Source organism: Carica papaya, chromosome 1 (genome assembly GCF_054855325.1).
Source record: "Carica papaya isolate Zhongbai chromosome 1, ASM5485532v1, whole genome shotgun sequence".
Taxonomy (NCBI): Eukaryota; Viridiplantae; Streptophyta; class Magnoliopsida; order Brassicales; family Caricaceae; genus Carica; species Carica papaya.
The window spans coordinates 9,943,775-9,959,127 of record NC_142309.1 but is presented as its reverse complement, the minus strand read 5'-3'; the positions used below and the strand labels follow the sequence as shown (position 1 = coordinate 9,959,127).

The window sequence follows — 15,353 nt, the reverse complement described above, 5'->3', positions numbered from 1 at the left end:
AAGAAATTAGTGTCTTGAAATTGGGGTTACCGCCTCTTGTCTGGTGCTGTAAGAGACACGTCTCCCCACTCACTCTTATATTTTCATAATAAGTAAGATTGAATACATGCACGCACTACCTGCCATGTGGGTTTAATAAAAACTTTCAAAACATTTATCATTATTATTGTTATTTATGGACTAAGATATATGATTACAAATGTCCAAGTATTTGTATGAGTTTGCCTTTTACAAAGGAAAAGGAGACCAGCTCAATTCATTGGGTATAATTAGCCCAACCTTGTCAGTAAACCCCATTTCAGCAGAATTCCTTCTGTTCAACTTTCTTCTTCTTCTTCTTCTTCCTTTCCAACATAATCTTTATCTTTATCATCAACACGCCTTACGGTTTTCTCTTTACAGAGTTTCAGCCCAATTTCTCTTCATTTTCGTCTACTCCTTCAACGCCAGATATCATCATTCAACGCTCCACTCCTTCCATTCTCTTTGTACTTCATATATATATATATATATATATAGTTTCGTCTTTTTATATTCGTATATAAGATACTGATCTTTCACTGCTTTTGATTGTATTATATATATATATATATATATATTTCAAGTTTTATCATCATTTGGTTTTAATAGGCTATGTATGCATGTATGTATGGACTTAAATTAAAATTAAGAACATGCATAAGTGTATACTCACATTCAAGAGGGAAAGATAATGTCATAAGCGAGGATTAAACCCCGGTCAATATTATATTTCGTAAACAATTAAAATATGCAAAATAAAATTTTCAAACATGTTTTTTTTATTAAAATATGCATATAGCATTAATTTTTAAACTATTTAAAATATTACTTATAAAGTTTTTTTATCATTGACTATTTTTTTTTATTTTCAATTAAAATTTATTTTCCATAACTAAGTGAGTGAACTTTTCAAATGTTTAAGAAATTTGTATTCTTCAAGATTTAATGAAATCAAATAAATAAGCTTCCAATCTTTTAAAATTTTGTTCAAAATCTCAAAATTATAAAAATATGCATTAAATATAAATATTCAACTACAAGATATAAAGAATTTGATTCTTAAAAATATATCTTAAATATCGAATTAAATTGCAAAATATAAAGAATTAAAATACTCAAATAAATTTATTTATACATTTGGACTTAGTTTATTAGAAAAAACGCATGAATTGAATAAAGTGCCAAAAGAATTGAGTGTATATAGAATCTTTTAAAACGTTCCACAAATTTAGTTTTTGTTTTTTTTTAAATTATTTTATTTCTTTATTTATTTTTAATGCTTATCTATCGTATCTAGCGTTTTAAGGAGGCATCAATCTCAATGTCCAGAACGGCGCCGTTTTTAGCTTTCGCAGCATAAAGGGACTTTCTTGGCTTGCTCCGCCGTTTCTTTCCTCTACTAATGCCCCACCGCAGCCTAAACTTTTCAAATTCGTTTTCTACTCAATTAAATAACTGAAGGTCAAGCTGCGTGAATTTCAAGTCCCTGGTTATTCTCGCGCTTTATACTGCTCAATCGATCTTCATTTTCAACTGAAGTCCACTGGTTTTCCACTGAATCAAAAGCATCTTTTTCGCCTTTTGATTCGACATGTAGTTTTGATGATTTAGGCTTTTTCTAATAGGTCGTAAATCTTCTTACTCACCAGGTATGTATACATTTCATCTCTCCGCACTTGTGTTTGTGTTCCCTTACTGAGAGGAATCTCAGTGCAGACACATTTCTGAAATGGAGATGATTTTGGAGCGAAAGGACGCAGCTGATTGGATTTACAGAGGCGAAGGAGCTGCTAATCTTGTTCTTGCCTACGCCGGATTGTCTCCAACTTTTGTATGTCCATTCGTTTTATGCTTTATTTGCTCTCCCAAGCGATTCATAAACTTATCATTTAGTTTCTTGTTCGTAATCTTGTTCTTCCCTACACCGGATTGTCTCAAACTTTTGTGTCTCCTTTCGTTTTATGCTTTATTTGCTCTCCCAAGCGCTTCAAGAACTTATCATTAAGTTTCTTGTTCGAAGTTGTACTATATTTTTGTGTACTTGTTCGTAATAAATATGTTAATTAGAAAATGTGGAACTGCTTGAGTCATAAGGTTGGGAAAGTGATAAGGTTACAGAAGGCACCGAGGAAGGGGGAGCAACAGCGCGTGAATGCTGCGTCAGTTTTAACAATTCACGAGAAGCTTCTATGGAGAGATCATGACGAGCTTATATCGTCTTCAAGCAAAGAAATCGTTGATCATTTGTACGTCAAGCATGTGATGAGCCCTTTGTTAGGTCCCAAATATGTTGATGCCGGGGTGTGTTTCTTTTCCTTTTCTTTGATTTCTTTCGTTTCTGACCGTTCTGGTTATTTCGTTTTTCAAGTTTCTGAGCGAAACTTTGGAACAAAGGAGCTTCATCATTTCTTGTATTGATTGTGAAAATACTAATGTGAAAATACTAATGTGTAATATTTGAAGGAGAAGAGCAAGATTAGAGATTTGTAAAACTCATTCATGAGAATTTTTCAAAAGAGTAGAGTAGAGTAAAGGAGGGGGTATTGGAACTCCTCTAAGGTCCATTTACTTACCGCCTCAAATTGTGGTTCCAGAGTTAGTTTTATTAAGTATTTTTTAGTTAAAATTTTTAAATGTTCTCCCTTCATCTATAACATAACAATTACGTAAGGGTATTTTTTTTTATATTAGTAAAATGCTTATTTTTTACTTTTTTTTTAACCAAACAAGAGTTTCAAAACCTGTTTTAATCTCTCTCTTACAATTAATTCCCAAACGAAATTTTGTTAAAACCCTTATTTCACTCTAGTCTACCTTTTACTACTTCACTTTTTAAAAAAACCACTAATATCTCTTCTTGAGCCACTCTCAAACACACGTGAATTCAATCAAAATAGTTCATTTATTCCAAACCTAGCCTAAGGGATGGATGTTTTTTGTTCAGTTGAAGTAATTGTCTTTTTTGGAAGGGATTAAGTCATTAAGATATAGAGATCCCATTGAATAAGCAGCCTTGCCTCACATGCTTGATCATTAGCTAAAATTTGACTGAAATGAGGATTTGAATATTGAATGTTTTTCTTTTTACAGTGTGGAAGTTGTTCTAGTCTTTTATGTCAACATTATGTTTTCTTTATATTTACTATTGTGGTTACTGTGAATCCTGTAGTTATCCCTTTGGCCAACACTAATGAAACTGCATTAATCTCATAATGCTATAGTTTTCATGTGATGATCTAGATTTTGTAATATTTTCACTATTAAATTTTGCAAGAATTAGTTTCTCAAGAGGCTTATGTTTGGAACTAATGAGGTATTCATGTTTATTTTCTTCAGATCCTGATTTTGTTTGAACTTGGCAGCTGCATATTCGAACATCCAGGGAATTCCTTGAATCTGTTGAAAAGAATGTGATATGTCAGCGTCCTGCTTGGCGAGTTGACGCAGCCAGGGTTGACACACTTCGTGATTCTGTGCTTCTGATACATGATCATTCAATTTTTCCTCATGGTAATCACCGTATTTGGAAAAAGTTATTCATCAGGAAATGGCATTGCTTATATTGCAGTTGAAATCACTGAGATACTAAGGTAGTGTTTGGTGGAAATGTAGAATAGCATTCAACTGTACGTGACAGAAAAAACTAAATAGAAACTGATATGTGTTTGATTAATATGGGATCCGACAGCGCAAATATGTTTGTTCTATGTTGTTCTCTGCTACAGATAAAATTTACTGTGTTATTAGTTACAAGCTTTTTTGATCTAGAAAAATTAATGGCTGTATGCTTGACATGAAGAAAATATGCAAAAATAGACAAATAAGTCCTTTCCATTAATTTTTACTCTCAACAATTAGCTAGTGTAATAAGTCATTAAGAACTTTAAGTATCCATTTGCAGTAGCAACAGAACTGATTAAAAAAGTGACATAACAGAGTAGCAACAGAAGTTATCAAAGTCTTACATAACGGATTTTAGTATGGATCTTACATAGTCTTACTTTAATTTTTGTGTCAGGTATTCGCAAAGATGAACAGTGCTTATGTGTTGAAATAAAGGTGCCTCAGTTATTGCTTTTCCTTTTATTTTCTTTATAATATTACCTTCTTGTTTAGCTATGAAGTTGAGATCTATTCCATCTAATTTTGAAAATGTTCTTGATGATACTTTCTTCTCTATTTTTCCCCCAAAGCAGCCCAAGTGTGGATTTCTTCCTTCTTCGAAATTCATTGCTGAGGAAAATAGCATTAAAAGAAATGTATCGCGTTTTAGAATGCACCAATTCCTGAAGTTGCAACACAAACAGGTTCTTTTTCCTTCCTCTTCAATATTCTTATCAAGGAACTAATTTGATATGTACTCCACAACAGCATTCTCCTTTTATATTTGTTCACAGTAATTTCTATTATTGTTGGCATCACTGAGCACTTACACCTAAATAGGTAATAAGACCATTTCCTTATTTACTTTGAAGCTGACTTATCCAACCCCTGTTGCAGGTCTTAGAATTAAGTGAATACGATCCCCTAGATTTATTTTCAGGATCTAAGGACAGAATATGTAAAGCTGTAAAAGGTCTCTATTCCACCCCTCAGAACAACTTTCGTGTTTTCTTGAATGGTTCCCTTGTCTTTGGTGACTTGGGTGGTGTTGCAAACCGTACCAGCTTTGCAATTGGACAAGCATTTGAAGATGTACTAAAAGGTATTATTCAGGCAGATGATGGTCTGCGTGCAATGAGTTTTATACAGCTTGTTGTTGAGGCAGTCTATAAATCTGGGGTGCTAGATCGACTTCTTGAAGTTCAAAAGCTTGACGATTTTGATATTGAAGGCGCTATTCATGCATATTATAACATAATTTCTCAACCTTGCATGATATGTAAACAAATGGATATAAATAGAATACCTCTGCAGCATACATCATTGCATCAAATTCCTGTGAATGAAAGCTTGAAGATTTTAAAGGATTATTTGGTAGCTGCAACTGCAAAGGATTGTAGTTTGATGATCAGTTTTAAACAGAGGGAAGATGGAGATACAGGATCTTCATTTAGTAATGTGTACTTAGAGTCGACCAATCAAAGTTTTGATTTCAAGGTAAAGAGCCCTTTATATATTTCATTTTAGTTCTAATTTGCAAAATTGGTGTCATATTTCTGTTACGTGCTTGGATTTTAATATACCTGTTCTATCTTGTCATTTAAATTTTCCACTGAAGAAAATGAGAGAAAAATTTTATAAAAATTTTATTGTTGGAAGAGAATATTTAATCTTCTAAAGTCTTTAACGATATCCCATTCGTTCTGTGACATTATCTCATTTTAACATTATGATGTTTCATACTTATACTCTAGTTTAATAATTGAGTTGGGTTGTGATGTTTGTGAAACTATTCCCCATTTTGGAATTGTCACTATATTTTCCATCAAAGACAAATTCATCTCGGGAAGTTTTCCCCCTGACATTTAGTTAAATTTTGTAGGTGCATTTCGTTGATCTGGATTTGAAGCCTTTGAAGAAAATGGAGGAATATTATGAATTAGATAAGAAGATAGTTACCAATTACACACAGATGATACAAACCGAGCATGAAGGAGAGAAAACTGAGAGAATGAGTGCTTATGAGAGTGCAAATTGATATATATTACTGTCGCTGGAGGACACTTGTACTACTGAAGATTTTAGAGGGTAAGTGTAATAGTATTTTTCTTTTCACTTTCTTTTGTAATAGTTGTGGAGTGTAAATTTCAGTCATTCATCTTCGGCTCAGATTTTACCCTTTGCTTTTGAGGTTAATAAAATTACTTCTATTATATAAATAAAATCATTACTGGTATTTGCTTCCTATTGTCCACATAAACATTATTTTTTCTTCGTATATGTGGTTTATAAATTTTTCATTCGGTTCCATCCAGGATACTTTTATCGTAATATTCTGTTCAATTTTAATGCTTATTGTACACATTGCCATTTAAATTGAGTTGGTCAGATGAGACTGAGGAATCCAATTCTCATAGAACACTGTTGGATCTATATGTATTATTCTTTATAAACCATCAGTGTCTCTAGATCTATCTCAAAAAAGCCTTCAAGTTATTCTTCTGCTATAGTTAGAAACTCTCACTTGACTCTTGGCATTTAAGATAATTTGTTTCACTTTTGTGCAAGCCTTCAAGTTATTCATTCTTTCATGTCAGGTAGAAGCTCATTCTCAAGGCTTAATTAAGATAATTTATTTCACTTTTTTGCAGACAACTTTTACATTCACTCATATTTTGTTCTGTTTGTTTATAATCAATTTTTAATTTTCACTTTAATATTTGCTTCTCATTGGTGTTGTGTGTCCTATCCTTGAGATGGCCATAATGGAAGGGAATTCACCATGCATTTTGATTGCATTGCTACTTTTGCATCCAAGATTACACTGTCTAAAACTCTTTAAGTTTTAAGTTTTTCATTAGAGTTTGTGGTTCTAATTTGATTATGTAATTTCTATCACAACAAGTAGTGCTGCATTTAAGAATTTTCTCAGCCAACTAATTCTTCTTTTTTTTTTTAATGATTGTGTAACAGAATAAAAGTATATGATTGTTAAGGGACAGTAGCAGTATGTTGGGAACAAATGAATTATTTTTCGAGGAATTTATCCGAAAATCTGACAGCTTAATATTTAGTTCAAGCATGCAATGTATGTTTAATTAAAATAATATGTTTTGAATTTTATTAAATTGATGGAATGTGGACAACTTATGATAAGTTTAAAAGAGAAGTTGGTCCATTTGTTTGGTTCATATCTTAATGGAAGCATTTATAGTATCGGAAAACCAAGATATCAAGGTGAACTTTATGAAAACAATTCATTTTTTCCAAATGTACTTTAGATGTGGTGCCTAGTTACTCGATTCTTAACTAAAATGTTCAAGAAACCTTAGTTCTAATATCTAGATGTAACCATTAAATCTCCAAGGAGGCTTGTTATTCATAATATATTCTACATCAATTTGGTATGACAGCTGAAATTTCTAATTAGTACCACATCTCAAGTCCTTAAAACCCAAGTGCCCAAACCATAGGGTTGAAAATTCAAAAGCCAACAACTGTTAGCCACATTTAGGGCGCTTTGGCAACCTCCAAGAAGTGAATCATTGGTGCTGCCAAAGCTCAAACAGTTTCAACTCCCATCCATGGAGCCCTAGCTGCAAAACATCATCAGGAATCAAAACCACTTGTTACCTGAAATGTGAACTGCCGCAATCTTAAACCAGTTCTTTGCCTTCCTAGCCACAAAATCGATTGGAACCACCATCTTTTGACAAGTTTTCCATCGGAACCTCGATTGTGTACGTGGACTAAAGGCTGGCTTGTTGACCTCGTGTGACCCACCGGCGGTGGAACTCACTTATCTGTGATCTGCTTTAACCAGCTTAATTGACCTTGTTTTTCCAATTTGTGTTGCCCAAACTGGCTTAGATTCTTGCAGATCTCTTGTTTTGTCAGTTTCAATGGACTTGATAGTTGATACACTCTCTTTGTTTTCACTTCAATATTCTCTCTATACTTCTCCTGAAGACAACTTGAATTTTTTCGACTAATGTTGAGTTGAACTCAGAACTTAATTTGAAGAGACCAAGAGTTCTTTACTGACTGTAAATGCAGAAATAGATGCCATGAAAAGCACAATGATCGAGGGAGGAATTTCTAAAAGCTTTCCCAATATTAAGGAATACTTTCCAGATGCTAGGCACATTGCTGAGGCTGTCCAACACCTTCCAGTTGCATGGATAATTTCCGTTGAACATCATGATAACACAAGAGCATATTGCAATAATGGATGCTCTTAAGTTCTTAGGAACTAGTGGAAGAACAAGAAGAAGCTGAAAACAATTTTTTGAGATTGCTCAAGATTTTGAGATTGGTCAGAACAATATTCAGTACAAGGATGGTTTCAAGAAAAAGAAAAAATTTAGTAAAAGGATGAACTTAAGCAACCATTTTAAAGTTGTTGACTTCATCCTCTGTACAGAATTCCATAACGAGTGCTAGTTGAGTCTCTGGTATTTTTGCTCCAGATAAATGACCAATCACAAAGTTTACCAAATTATTATTATTTTTTTCAAATGTTCCAAGATTGTCTGTTCTTTTTATAATTCAGAGCTTCGTAAACAGAGGTTGGTTATTTTTTCCAACCATGGGATTTAGAGAAAGGTTGAAGTTTTCTAAATTGATCAGGACTTTTATTTCTTTCAGATCTTCTATTTGTTGCAATCACATGGATAGAATGGATTTTAGTGATTTCAAGGTATTGTTTCTGTTCTTTTAAGTGTCTCTTCAGAGTTTCTGTTTCTAATTTGATCAGGCTTGCCCATGAAGATTAATTTAATTTGGCAATGGAGATTAGGACAGGAATGTTAGAATATCAGAATAATAGAAGATATTTAGAAGGAGAAGAATTAGAGATATTTTTGTGAAAATTTGGAGAGAATCAAAGAGGAATCTCTGATCCACAGAAGGGAGTTTTCGAGTACAAGAGTCATACTTGAATTCTTCCAATTCTCCCCTCAACTAACCTTCTATGTTACTGGAATTCCAGACCAAAATAACAGCAAAGTAGAATACAACTATCACAGCTAATTTCTATGAACACCAGGAACTAAATAAGTTATTAAGCTAATTAGTTAACTAATTAGTTAACTAATCATCCGAATTAGTGTAATGGATATAACACTGGACTTAACAGAAGGGAAATGATTGCCCTGTTCCTGTGAATTTTCTGCAATCTGGATAGGTGGCTGGGTTCCTGAGTGAATACTTTGTAATTTATTCCATACTGGATAGAGCTACATTCAGTATAATTCTGTGCAATCAAATCTTAATTGTGATGCTTAAGGAACAAGTACATATGACGCCTCGCTACTGAATTCTAAATGTGATGTCAAAGACACTGTAGATGTGATATCTAGGTTAAACTTATAATATTTTAAGGAGACATATTGTCTTAATTTGTCCTCTATGCTACTTTTATTATTGGGTGCATTTGGTAATATATGCAGGTGCCTAGTTAGTTTTAATGGTTATCCTAAAAGAATTTGGAAGTTAGACAAAAAGAGGGGCTTCTTGGTTAGATCATACTATGAATTCATTACTAAGAGAGAACAACAGCACTCATTCTGCCCCTTTCATACGAATATGGAAATCTAAAGCACCACCCAGAATCGGTTTTTTTTTGCTTGGGAAGCAGCTAACGAGAGGATTTTAACAATTGACATACTTAGAAGAAAAGGGAATGTGCTGATTAACAGGTGCTTCTTATGCAAAGCTGATGAGGAGACCTGTTTCCTCTTGTTATTGGGCTGCCCTGTCACTTACAACATTTGGCCTGCTGTTCTGAGGCTTATTGGGGTGGATTGGGTTATGGCGAGTAGTGTAAGTAATGAACTTTGGGCTTGGGAGGGATTGTGTAAAGAAAAGGGGAGACATTTATTTCTTATTCCACTTACTATTTTTTGGGTGATTTAGAAAGAAAGAAATGGTAGAGTTTTTGAGGGAGTAGAGACTAACTTTGATAACATTAAGGATATATGGATACACACTTTTGGATCTATCTTGTTGGGTCATCATATTAAAGATCTTGATGATATGGGTGCGATCATCAACCAATTGATAGATTTGTAACTATTCTGTATATGGATGGTACCCCTTTAGTATCTTGTGCATAATAATACTTTGTTTTTATTTCAAAAAAGAAAAATGGGGGCATAATGAGAGAGACAAGAAAGCGATAACAAAAAACTTTAAGGTGTTGGAAGGAAAGTGATATGCTAACAACTTGCAGTGTCCTTTTCTCTTAAACCCGCATAAGTTAATTAATTTATACAGCTGGATTTTGACTTCTGCACGATGTTTAGGATTTGAATAAACGTCATGACATCTCTTATCAAAGTTGAGGTTTTCGGAAGACTAACTTTGGTAGTCTGATAAAGATCTCTGTCCTTATACCTGCTTTCTTATGGTACATTTTTCTGCTCAGGTTTATATTTAGGGCATTTTAATCTAAATGATGAATCTCAAATTACATATTTTCATTTTAATATCTTTTCATGTTTTGATTAGATGACCATAACATGTAATACATTTTTCTTTTCTTAACTTCTTTCAGTTAACTTGTAAGGAAGAGCAAATAACTAAGCATGTTCGTATTTTGAATTTTTTTTAATGTAGGAAGTTTAGGATTCTAAATCTCTGATATCATTAACATATATGCTTATTCAGAGAAGATGACACTGAATCAGTGAACCTTGTGCTAGAGACTTTCTCTCAGATCTTTGGTCATCAGTGAAGGCTCTCTATATGTGATTGAGCTATTTAATCAACCTCTCATGAAGGTGATCCTGAATTGTTAAAGGTTCAGTCTCTGTCTCTCTCAAATGAAAAATTCTTTTTAGAACTCTTTCGTGGAAGTTGTGGCAATAACAGAGGGCTTAAATAATTGGAGAACCCGGGCAATTTCTGCACATTTAGCTTACCCCCATAACCACTATAATTTCATGGCATTTACTGCATTCTATATGCCAGTTTGCCAAAACAAAGGGGGTAGGTACTTATATTTACACATTGAAAATTTTTTGGAATAGGTAGAGGTTGAAGTTGACATGTGTTGGCTGAGGCCCTGCTAAATGTTTGAATTCATTTCTTCTGTTTGATTGTAAGGTATGTGAAACTTTGAACTAGCACACCAATTCAGAATAAACGGGAGTTAATGATGTTACTGTCTCAGAGATAAATTTTTATCAAAGTTAAACAGATACATACTCCAGCCATGTTTTTATATTGGCCATGGATGAATTACATTATTGAATGCTCAATGGCCCGTAGGTGGTCCTGTCAAGAACCTTCTGACTGGCATTTACTTTTCACCAACTCACTGTCACTCCATTTAGTCATGAACCAAACTTTTACTTGACAGAAAAATGAGTATCCAATCCTTCCCATACATAATCAAATGTCATTTGAGAGATAATAGTTTTTTATGTATATATTGATTCTAGATCCATCCCCATTTTTTTATAAGCTTTGTCTGGTTCAGTTTGTCATCATAACAATGTCAAAGGTCGCATCTCTTCCCTGACAACTATACTGCTTCATTATGTTCTTTATGTGGTAGTTTATGGATGTTGGATATTTACTCTCTCTGGACTGACACTCTGCAGTACTTTCTGCTATTTACTTGAATGGCATAGGCGCTGGGCTGAGATAAAAATACCAGGGAATCTGACTCTTTTCTTGCTGGTGCAGAAAACAGTGCTGTCAGTGGAACTGCTGTGCTCCAAGTGCAGACAGAAGGTGATGAAATTAATTGCAACAATAGAAGGGATAACCTCGATTGTCCTTGACCCATCAAAAAATACCGTGACTGTGATTGGAGAGGCTGATCCAGTGGCAATCATTAAGAAGGTAAGGAAATTCAGAAAAACTGCCACCTTTGTGAGTATAGCGGCTTCCAAGGAAGAGAAGAAAGATGAGAAGAAGGATCTGATTATTTATACTCCAAAGACATGTCAGAGATGCGATGTCTGGTATGTCGTCGGTGATGATCCTTTCAACTATTGTTCCATTCTGTAATTTAGAGACATACTTTCTGAATTTGCTGTTTCTTGGATTTCAAACAATTCCTCATGTATTCAATGTTCTAATTAATTAATAGTTGCCGGTACTATTCATATGTAATCAAGCATTGTTATCTGCTTTTTGGATCCTCCAACCCCAAATGGCTTCTGGGAAAATGGATTCTAGCAAAAGAAATTAATTAATAGTTGCCGGTACTATTCATATGTACTCGAGCATTGTTATCTGCTTTTTGGATCCTCTAACCCCAAATGGCTTCTGGGAAAATGGATTCTAGCAAAAGAAAATAGTATGAGCTTACAAAGAGCAGAAATAAAAAAAATGGTACTTTCATGGAGATTTGACATCTAACTGATGAATGCTTGTAATTCCTTGTTATATGCTTGATGGGGAAGTTGATATTGACTGTATTTTCTAAACTAGGGCTGCATTTAGAAATTAGATCTAGAAAAGATGTTTCAAGTCTCTGCCGAATTGAACTACTAATAGGAGGTCCCTGTCCCTCGTTCGCAGGTCCCCCGTTTGTTTCACCAGAAATTCTCAAACAACTGGGAAGGTGTTTGAAAATTAAAGATGGTACTGATGAATAAATTGTTCATTTGAAAAAATTACCATTTGCATTTAGGAAAAATGTAGTTCGCTTAAACTGTCCGATTAAGTTTATTAGAAAAACAAGAATATTATAGATTTTGAATTTAATAGTGTTAATTACAAACATTAATTTTAGATGTTAAATATTTGTATTAAAACAATACTGACTAAAAAGCATGGTAAAGAATTTTAGACACTATCCCTTTCTTTGCTACATGGGGTAATGGATAGGATCAGGTAGTTGCATAAAATAAGATAAGATTTAACCTTATCATATATTTGAGATAATTGAGTAAGATAGAATGGTTCAAAATAAAAATCATATTATTGTTTTCTTATTTCGTATTTATGATGGTAGTGATAAAATTTCTATTTATAAAGGTGGAGGGTGACAGATCAAGCAACAATGGTAATTATGGATAGCAATTGATGGTCTTGAACTGACCTAATTTTTAACGGAATGTATGTAAGTCGATTGGGGTCAGTTTTTTTATTTTAACATATTGCAATGGGTTGGATTAAGACTTTGAAGGCAAACAATACATGAACCGACAAATATATATATATATATATATAAAATATTATTTATGTTTTAATTTTAATTAAATATTATAAAGTATATATATCTAAAATATAAACGATATATATGCTATATTATATATTATAATTTTAATAGAAATTAGATAATCAAAAAAATTTAGGTTGGTTTTATGATCTGACGTGAGTATAAATCTTCTTATTTCATAGATGGATTGATTTTGAATCTTATGAAAATTGTTTTAAACCTGACTAATTTTTATCTTAGTAACAATAATGATAACAACAATTGTAAAGACGATAGTAATGTAGCGGTAACAATGATGGTGGTGTAGGTAGAGGCAGCGGAGCAATAACACATTAATAATGAGAATGGTAGCGATAACAGAGACTATAGTAGTGGCGATGACCATAGTATAGTTATAGTAATAATAACCATAATATAAGTAGTCATTGGATCAACAATAATAACAGTAATGATTACATTACAATAATACTAATAACCATAAAATAGTAAGGATGATATGACAATAATGGTGGTGGTAGTAACAATAATTGTGGTCACATTGATAATAGTTATTGTGGTATTAGTGATGATACCGGTGAAATGCACAAGAAAGAATAGTAATAATAGTAGTGGTGGTAGTGCTACAATTGTAATAATAATAGAGATAGTAGCACTAATAATAAAGATGACTATGATAATAGTTATGATATTCTTATTAATGAATAAATATTAAAAAATAAATAAATAATTATAGTCTTGACATATTAGTAGTAGATAACAATAACCCTGATAATAATGATAACAAATTGATAGTACTGATAATAATGATAGTGATAATGACAGTAATAATGATAACAATATTAGTAACGTAAATAATAATAATATTGGTAACGATAATAACAGTAATAATAGTAATGATAAAATTTTATGTTTGAATTTTTATTATAGTATTGTTCACTTTTTCGGTTTCTCTTTCAAACTTCAAAACAAACAACTCGATTTAATTGAAAAATTGAAATACAAAAATTGATTAAGAAAAAAAAAAAAATGGTGAAGAGATTAGTCGATAATAATATGATGAAATTAAAAAAATGAAATTTGTATCCTGGCTTCCGACATGCCACGAGTCGCTTTATTATAAATTTCAACATTAAAAACATCAACTCACGGACCAAAGTGGCTGGAGATCAACGTGAAAGCTCTTTTGGACCCCTCTTTTTTTCTTTAATCTTTATATTATTATTATTATTATTTTCTTTTTCCACAAAGACAACTACGTTTCCAACCTAACCACAATTATTTGTTTAATGGCCAAAAATATAAATAACTCCATTTTTTTGTTTGTCTTTCCAGAAAAAGGAATTTAATTAGCGTTACATGTGGCAGGTAATATATTATTATTTAAAAAATATTTAAAATTTTAAAAAATATCCAGGAATTCATGTAAGTGTCAAATAATATGACTGTTTTTCCCTCCCTCTTTTTCTCCATATTTAATTTTCTTATTTTTTTTTAAATTTAAAATTCATACTTTAAGAATATGAATTTTGTTATATGCGTATGAGCTTTAAGATGCATAGAAGACACCTCAAGATATAAATCAAATATAAATATTTGAATTTTCTTAAATATTAACTCAAACGTAAGAAATATATTAATTTTAAAAATAATTTGTACAATACGAGTAAAGTACTATCTTTCACTAAAACATTTAATAATTTATATTTTATTTATTAATAAAATTATTTTTTTAAAGTAATCTAAATGATAAAAAACACAATGTTTTATTATTTTCATAATAAAATTAATTTATAACATAATTAACTAAAATTTATCTTGAAGTTAACTTTTAAGATAAATTAATTTAAGCAAATGGGATTAGAGCGAGTCAAAATACAGAAATAACTATTATTTGGATGATAGTTTAATAATGATTGTATGATTTTTTCATAATATTTTTTAAATTTTTTTATATTTCCAAACACACGACATAATTTTTCAGTTGTTGAGTCATGATTCTCAAAACTATGATTTTTCTCATTTTTTCAAACCACCCATTCGGTGGTTTGAGGATGGTTTGATATTTTAATTTTTCTTTATACTCTTAATTTTTTTTTTAATTATTTACAATATTATCATTCTCTTTAATTTCTTATATCCGATACTTCCTATTATTATTATTCTTCTTCTCAAAATATATTTATATATTTTATTACATATATATATAAATTTATATACATAACGACTCTGAAAATTCAAAAAGAAATATATAATAATTTAAGTGCGGAAGCGAAATAAAAGATTAAGCTTTACATTCCTTACAAAATAACTTAAAAGTACTAAACAAATATCGCGGAATAAAATCTCTGAAAGAAACACGAGAAATGAGAAAATAAAGAAAAATATAAAGTATCTAGCACCTACTCGCAATCTTCTTGCGGATCGAGCTCGGGAACCAAGTTATCTTGATATGAAATGATTAAATAAGAGGTGAGCTACACTACCCAGTAAGGACATCACACTATATCACCGGCACAGAAGTAAAGGTTGGTAGAAAATTAAAACAACTAAT

General features: G+C 31.9%; 1 protein-coding gene across 9 annotated transcripts; it reads left to right on the top strand.

The window, feature by feature from the left end:
• Positions 1 to 1,368: 1,368 nt before the first annotated feature.
• On the top strand, positions 1,369 to 11,748 carry LOC110810798 (inositol-pentakisphosphate 2-kinase-like). 9 transcript variants are annotated; one of them, XR_015818705.1, is made up of 10 exons: positions 1,390 to 1,670; positions 1,738 to 1,852; positions 2,089 to 2,322; positions 3,384 to 3,531; positions 4,040 to 4,080; positions 4,218 to 4,328; positions 4,522 to 5,121; positions 5,507 to 5,712; positions 8,272 to 8,323; positions 10,294 to 10,426. XR_015818705.1 is itself a non-coding variant. In XM_088218863.1 (9 exons), the coding sequence occupies exons 2-9, from the start codon at positions 1,751 to 1,753 to the stop codon at positions 11,641 to 11,643; spliced, it is 1,671 nt and encodes a 556-aa protein (XP_088074989.1). In that variant the 5' UTR covers positions 1,389 to 1,670; positions 1,738 to 1,750; the 3' UTR covers positions 11,644 to 11,748. The 9 variants fall into 9 exon arrangements, 1 of the variants encoding a protein (XP_088074989.1); XR_015818708.1 differs by lacking the exon at positions 8,272 to 8,323 and having other exon boundaries at positions 1,369 to 1,510; positions 1,671 to 1,852; XR_015818714.1 differs by lacking the exon at positions 8,272 to 8,323 and having other exon boundaries at positions 1,370 to 1,510; positions 1,671 to 1,852; positions 2,116 to 2,322.
• Positions 11,749 to 15,353: the final 3,605 nt, after the last annotated feature.

What these genes read in the sequence shown, in the direction of transcription:
- LOC110810798 (XM_088218863.1), top strand. Translation starts at nt 1,751, where the DNA reads ATGGAGATGATTTTGGAGCGAAAGGACGCAGCTGATTGGATTTACAGA. An exon ending in CCGGATTGTCTCCAACTTTT is followed by an intron (nt 1,853 to 2,115) that starts GTATGTCCATTC and finishes TTGAGTCATAAG; the next exon opens with GTTGGGAAAGTGATAAGGTT. An exon ending in GCTTATGTGTTGAAATAAAG is followed by an intron (nt 4,081 to 4,217) that starts GTGCCTCAGTTA and finishes CCCCCAAAGCAG; the next exon opens with CCCAAGTGTGGATTTCTTCC.